The 7,421-nt window shown below is 36.3% G+C and overlaps 1 protein-coding gene across 2 annotated transcripts in view; it reads left to right on the top strand.

Moving 5' to 3' along the window:
* The first annotated feature begins 641 nt into the window (after window positions 1–641).
* Window positions 642–7,421, top strand: part of zfpl1 (zinc finger protein-like 1) — an 18,011-nt gene continuing 11,231 nt past the window's right edge. Inside the window, exons 1-5 of one of the 2 annotated variants that reach the window (XM_016526564.1) lie at window positions 642–797; window positions 1,148–1,256; window positions 2,588–2,699; window positions 3,357–3,550; window positions 4,537–4,612. In XM_016526564.1, coding sequence (XP_016382050.1) covers window positions 1,155–1,256; window positions 2,588–2,699; window positions 3,357–3,550; window positions 4,537–4,612 — 484 coding nt within the window. In that variant the 5' untranslated portion in view covers window positions 642–797; window positions 1,148–1,154. Of the gene's footprint in view, window positions 798–1,147; window positions 1,257–1,399; window positions 1,522–1,871; window positions 1,981–2,587; window positions 2,700–3,356; window positions 3,551–4,536; window positions 4,613–7,421 lie in introns of those variants that run through there. The other variant, XM_016526563.1, reaches the window with a different exon arrangement.

The raw sequence follows: 7,421 nt of genomic DNA, 5'->3' as shown, positions 1-7,421 counted from the left end.
TGGAAAAAATAATATGTGTGTGGCAGCAATGCGTTACCGTAACAAAACGCCTGTCACGTCACGCAGGTCGTTTTAACTAGAAAATTATGTCGTTATAACGAGAAAAATATGTCGTTTTAACGAGAAAAATATGTCGTTTTAACGACATCAACGTTAAGGATGCAAGCTGCCGTTAAAACCCAAAGAAGAAGAAGAAGTTGTGCTTGGAGTTTTGGCCGGAGAGAATGGCGTCGGCGTGGGGAGATACTTTGGATGGCGACAATGATCAAGACATGGATTTTCAGGAAGTAAGATACAATAAAAGGAAAAAAAGAGCAGCATGGGTGATGGATCTGATTGTGAGCAAACAATTAATAAAGTAAGACATACGAGAATTGAAGCTGATAAAGAGGTTGAAGAAAGAGAAATCAAAGTGATAATTACTTTTGCTAAGCAGTCAGAACAACAAACTCATCCTGTTAAACTGTCAAAAGCAATTGAGAAAGAGATAGGGATAGTGAAAGCTGTATCTTGTCTTAGCAACTTCAGTACAGATTCATCACCCATGTGTGCAAGATATACAGTAGGTGGCGGTAATACTCCTAAGGAGAGAACGGCTATTGAACAAAAAGAAGAAGAAGAAGAAGAAGAAGTTGTGCGTGGTGGTGACGTAATTGCCCTGCGACGTTACCGGAAGAGACGTGGCAAAAAATGCAACCTGCTATAAAAATATAGAGGATAGTACCTGAGAGTGTACAGTTCCATGTTGATATTTGCATCAGTTTGTGGTTAACTGGTATTTTTATTGATCTTTTAAGGTAAATATAGTATTGTTTCACTATTAATATGTTGATTAGTTGCGAGAAGTATGTTGCAGTCGAACAGCTAACGTTAACCATCCGTGTACAGTCACTGTCACTTACATTTACCTTCTGTCTGACTAAATAATGGCACAGTTTTGTATATGTATTAACTACCGGAGTTGACAGTTTATATTCAAGCTATATATTAAAGTGCCAAGAAGAGCTGCATCGGCTAAATGTTTTATATTTAAAAAATGTATGTTTTGGGAGTACATTAGAATCCACCCTCGAATCAAGGCGGATTTGGTGTACTCGAGTTAACAGATGTATTCTGGATGATTATATATGGATCTTTTGCTTGACAGACAGACCATGGGTTTATGCAAGTGTCCTAAGAGGAAGGTAACGAACTTGTTCTGCTTTGAACATCGTGTCAACGTTTGTGAGCACTGTCTTGTATCCAATCACAATAAGGTTAGTGCTCTAATATTTAGTTAAAATTCATGACTGAAAGTAGGGCTGCACGATTATGACAAAATCATAATTGTCGATTATTCCCTTGAATAACATAAGTGGACTTTGAACGATTAATTGCCGCTTTGAACGATTTACCGGAAGAGACGTGGCAAAAAATGCAACCTGCTATAAAAATATAGAGGATAGTACCTGAGAGTGTACAGTTCCATGTTGATATTTGCATCAGTTTGTGGTTAACTGGTATTTTTATTGATCTTTTAAGGTAAATATAGTATTGTTTCACTATTAATATGTTGATTAGTTGCGAGAAGTATGTTGCAGTCGAACAGCTAACGTTAACCATCCGTGTACAGTCACTGTCACTTACATTTACCTTCTGTCTGACTAAATAATGGCACAGTTTTGTATATGTATTAACTACCGGAGTTGACAGTTTATATTCAAGCTATATATTAAAGTGCCAAGAAGAGCTGCATCGGCTAAATGTTTTATATTTAAAAAATGTATGTTTTGGGAGTACATTAGAATCCACCCTCGAATCAAGGCGGATTTGGTGTACTCGAGTTAACAGATGTATTCTGGATGATTATATATGGATCTTTTGCTTGACAGACAGACCATGGGTTTATGCAAGTGTCCTAAGAGGAAGGTAACGAACTTGTTCTGCTTTGAACATCGTGTCAACGTTTGTGAGCACTGTCTTGTATCCAATCACAATAAGGTTAGTGCTCTAATATTTAGTTAAAATTCATGACTGAAAGTAGGGCTGCACGATTATGACAAAATCATAATTGTCGATTATTCCCTTGAATAACATAAGTGGACTTTGAACGATTAATTGCCGCTTTGAACGATTATGTAATTGTGGCATCCATAATTGTAATCGCGATTAGAAATTCGTTTAATTGTGCAGCCCTAACTGAAAGGGATAGTTCACCCAAAAAATAAAATTCTGTCATCATTTACTTAGCCTCATATCGTTCCACATTTCTTTCTTTCTTTCTTTCTTTCTTTCTTCGATAGAATGCAAAATAATATATAAAAAAAAATGTTGGTAACCAAACAGTTTCGGTTCCCATTGACTTCCATGGTATGGACAAAATACAGTGGAAGTCAAACTACTTGGCTTATCAGCATTCTTCAAAATTATCATCTTTTGTACATACAAAAATGCATCACAAATGCATGCAAGATTTGTGATGGCATGAGCGTGAGTAAATTATGACAGGATTTTCACTTTTGGGTGGATTATCGCTTTAAGGAGAAAATATATTTTGAAAATGTATAAACACAAACACTTTTGTTTTATGTTACTTTTATTTGTACAGTGTATTGTACAGTCATACCTACAGTGGCTACAAGACAGCGATTACAACCCAAACTGCAGCCTGTGCAGCCAGCCCTTAGATTCCCAGGAGACTGTTCGGCTAGTTTGTTATGGTGAGAACAACAGGCATAATGTTTTACAGTGAACTCAGTCTGAGAGTTTAAAAAAAGAAAAAAGCAAGTAGGCATTTTACATAGTGTATGAAGCCCTGCATTATTGTGGCTTTTAGGGGTGTACCGGTACACAAAAATAATGGTTCAATACGTACCTTGTTTTGAAGTTACGATTCCAGTATATTGTCCATACAGCAGGGGAAAATAGAAATAAAGCGGTGTTAATTAAAACTGTTAATTAAAAAGAAAACAGTCTTATAAAGCTGTATTCTGTATGGAATTAAGCTGTATGCTTTGAAACGCCCTATATGAGGCACTTGCAACAGCCATTTTCTCACAGCAGCTCACCCTGTCCTGCGTTTAATTCTAATATGTATATAATTGGTGTTGTCCTATATCACATTTAAAAGTAGTTTCATTTAAATAGTTTCTAAATACATTCCGCACACACAAAAGTTCTGCACGTACAGTGGTTAAAACAACACTGCATTCACTTAGTCCACACACAAACTGAACCAAAAGACCCATACCAAATATATTTGGTACGATTGTGTGCACCTTTTACACCCTAGTGGAATTTTTACATTTTCTTTTTATTTATTTCTTTTTTTTAATTTTTTTTGTCTCTCATTACATCTAATTTATTTACCATGTCAGATTTATTCCACTGGTCATGTCTGAATGAGCTCGCCTCCCGTCAGCCTTTCTACACGGCACCTGCTGGGTACCAGTGCCCTACATGCCAGGGTCCAGTGTTCCCACCCCCAAACCTGGCCAGTCCTGTTGCAGACATGCTGAGAGAACAACTGTCCTATGTCAACTGGGCTAGAGCAGGACTGGGCCTTCCGCTGGTGAGGGAGAATGTGATTATATGGTTTTGATACACTTATGTCAAAACTATAGACACACACATACTCCTCCTTTATTAATGCTATTTACCACATCTGAGTTAAATAGTAGGACATTAGTAAACTAGATGAGTAAAGTTTGTGAACAAACTTTGAAGTTGGCTTGAGTAAACCTAGCCTGAAAGTTTGAAGCAGTTGTAAGCGCTTGATGTTTAAAGTTTAGATAGATAGATGTTGATAGCATGTTTTTAATATGGTTAGAATGTTGCTGGCATGTTTTTAGCATGATTTAGCACAATTAGCATGTTGCTGGCATGTTTTTAGCATGACTAGCACATTGCTAACATGTTTTAGTATGTTGCTAACATGAAAAGTCCTAGGATAGTCATTAAGCTTTGCTGGTGATAGACAGCTTAAATACTCTATAAGTCTTACTGTACAAAAGGTTTGACTCCCTCAGTGAAAGTCTATGAGTCAGACCAGTCCTGAGTTTGGTGATTGTAGCTTGAAAGCTCTAGGAGGAGATACATTTTAAAATTTAGTCTCAGAAGAAGAATAATTAAGAAGCTTATAGTAGATAAGTAAGTTGGATTTCTCAAGACAACTTAATAATCAAAATTATATAAGTAAAATAACTAAAAAAACGAATGTATATTCTGTATATTGTAGTTTGTTTAAAGGGTGGATGCTTTGTCTAGATATCAGCACTGCAGTTTTGGAGTTGGATAGTGAGGACTGCCTAATATCAAAATATGTTTACAACTTTGAATTGAATTAGTTTAAAATTGAATTAAAATCAGTTCAGTAGGATTGAGTGATCTGTCAAAATAATTAGACGGTCTAGAGGCCTATTGACACTGAATGGGAGATGAAACTTTTACAGTATATATACCTTCATGAGTATGTTCAAGACATTTGTCTTTGAAAATTAATTAACACTGATTTAGCCATTAATTTGCATTGATATATTGTTACTTCTTTCTATCTAGATTGAAGATCCACCAAAGAGTGAGGAAAGTACAACACATGACATTACATGCTACTCTGAGTGGTCATCTTTTGAGAGTGAGTTTGTCATAATTGTAATTTACACTTTTTCCCATGTGTCTTGGAAAGCATAGAAATCTGATGCAGTTTTGCTGGCATAGAAAAAAAGAGAAAAAAAGTTTTGGTTATAAGTTTACATAAACCTTGCAGAATCTGCAAATTGCATGCATTTTATTTAGTACTACTGTTCTTAATAAGCTATTTTAATAATAATAAAAATAATAATAATAAGCTATTTAACAGATGTGTGCATATACATGTAGTACATACATACATGTAGTAGTTGTTAAAAGCAGTGGTGTAATGTAACAAAGTAATAATACTTTGTTACAGAACTTAAGTATTTTTTGGGAGTATCTGTACTTTACTTGAGTTTTTATATTTCAGCCAACTTTTACTTTTACTTCACTACATTTCCTAATTAAAATGTATACTTTTACTCCGATACATTTCCCCGAAGCATATTCGTTACTTACTACAAAATAGTCAGAATAACACAGAAAGCAGGTTTGATGAATCAGTGGTCTGGCGCTTGCAAGTTAGACTCCTAAAAACACCTTTGCTCATGTGCAAACAAGTGCGCTCACAACCACGGATGATTTCGTTTTCCACTCAAGTCGAGTTTGGGGTGTGCGATATACAGTCAGGGTTCGTACGGTCATGAAAAACCGTACGTAATGGAATTTTAAAACACCAATTTCCAGGCCTGGAAAAGTTTTGGAAAAATAAATAAACCCAGAAAGTTTTGGAAAAGTCATTGAAATCTATTTCACAAAACTCTGTATAATAGAATTGTGTTTAATCAGGTCCTGAATTTCGGTGCGGGATTGCGCATAGGCTATATTGCATAGTTTTACTCATTCCCGCAGCTTTTGACTTTAAAATGATGGATATTCACACATTTATTCAATAGCCTATAGCATGTAGGTTTGATGAGTAAATAATCAAACCTACAGACTGAGTCCAGTCCACACAGACTGATCAAATCAGTCATTTGAAAACAGCGTGAGTGATTCAGCTGTACGCGTCTTCTCTCTTTGACTTTCTCTTCAAACGGCTTCACATCGGCGCATCTTGTCTGCGCTACAAGAGCCGCTGCACGCTGCGATACAAGACTTTCACTCGCATTTCGGGACAGTTGAAAGAATTGTCACTTGCCTAATCGGGTCATTGTTGCATCGTCAGAAAATTTTATTATTTATTTGCACGTCTTTTTAAGCCATTCGGTACTCGCGCGCTCCAGAGGCGGTGCGCAGTCACATCCAAAGTGCGCTCGTGCGTATATAAAGCCACCTTGCCAGTACCAAATTGAGTTTGCTACCAAATAAGCTCAGCAGAACCCTGCACGGACCTCAAACATATGCCCTAGTCCGGCCCTTATCCAACAGATTATCAGAATTACAGGCCGAGTCCGACTGGAGCCCGTGTCTTTTTTCTCTTTCTCTCTTCCCCAATTACACAGCTGCTGTTGTAGCCATTAAAATAGTTCAGTTTCGTTTTTAATGGCAAAAGTGGTTATATATATTTTCGTTTCTTTATTACGTTAATTTAGAAATATGTTTGGAAAATGTTTTTGTTTGTTAAATTCAAGTTTTTGTTTTTTTAAAGTAAGGACCAAGCGGCCAGTGGCAGACAGTGAGTTAATCATAGCCTATGTTTGATCAATTTAGCCTTCTCAAATCATCACCACTTGACTAAAATAAAATCTATAGGCCTATATAAAATGCTTAAAAAAAAATGTTAGTTTAAATGGTTAACCTAGATAAATGTGTGCTATTAGGCGCGTATCCAATCGTTTGTGCAGAGAAGCCAAAGCGCGCTTTGCAGGACATGGAGTCGCCAGCACGATCACTTGCATTTTTTTCTTATAACAGTGGAAACAACCGTAATTTTTGCTCATAAAGGTAAGAGTAATACATCATTCGGGACTGTTAAGGGTCTACTTTTATTTGTGTGCACTCACAATATCAGCATAAGTTGTGCTTTTTTAGAAAACAAACAGGATACGCTTTCTGCTGTCTCGGTCTTGAGCAGGAGCGCTTCACAAAAATGAACCGAAACCCTGCGAATATTCTATTTCCCCTGCCTGGGGCATTCATCACGGTAATTACTTGCTGGCGTTTTGCGGCAAGCTTTGCGTGCGCTTTAACATGGAACTCTTCCAGCCCTCGCTGCTGCTAGACACTAAACACAGTCCGAGCCACTCTTGACAGTCGCAGTAGCACGGTCTCGTGTTGTTTCCACCAGCGCGGCAAATCTTTGTCATCACCATAATAATTGATGGATATCTAATATATAAAAATAAGGAGTTGCAGCTTGTACTTATTACTAAAACAAGAAAGCAAACGAGTAGCATTAATAGTCATTCATTTTAGTTAACATATGCTATGATAATTTGAACAGATTTTTATTCTTATTGTAAAATAATGGAACATTTAGGTCATGAATATTGTCTCAAAAGTCATGGAAATTTATTGGTAAAAATGTGTACGAACCCTGTCTAGGCATGGGCCGGTATGAGATTCTGACGGTACGATAACCTTAGATAAAAAAAATACCACGGTTTCACGGTATCACGGTATTGCGATTACAGCTCTAAAATATGTTATTTTTAAATGTCTGGGTAAAAAAACAACTTCTTTTTCCACTGAACACATTTTATTTTTAAGAAACATATAGAACATTTTGGAACAGTAAACATGTCAGGCTAAATAATTAGAATAAATAATTAAATTATTCTTAATTAAATGCAGTCACTTAAGTGAGCCTAAACCTGCAGCTCAACAATAATCAGAACATAAATAAATTATTTTCTGTAAAAAAAAAA

The sequence above is a fragment of the Sinocyclocheilus rhinocerous genome, unplaced genomic scaffold (assembly GCF_001515625.1).
Source record: "Sinocyclocheilus rhinocerous isolate Xijiao unplaced genomic scaffold, SAMN03320098_v1.1 scaffold1925, whole genome shotgun sequence".
Lineage (NCBI taxonomy): Eukaryota > Metazoa > Chordata > Actinopteri > Cypriniformes > Cyprinidae > Sinocyclocheilus > Sinocyclocheilus rhinocerous.
The sequence above is the reverse complement of the archived record's forward strand: the minus strand, read 5'-3'. Positions and strand labels throughout refer to the sequence as shown.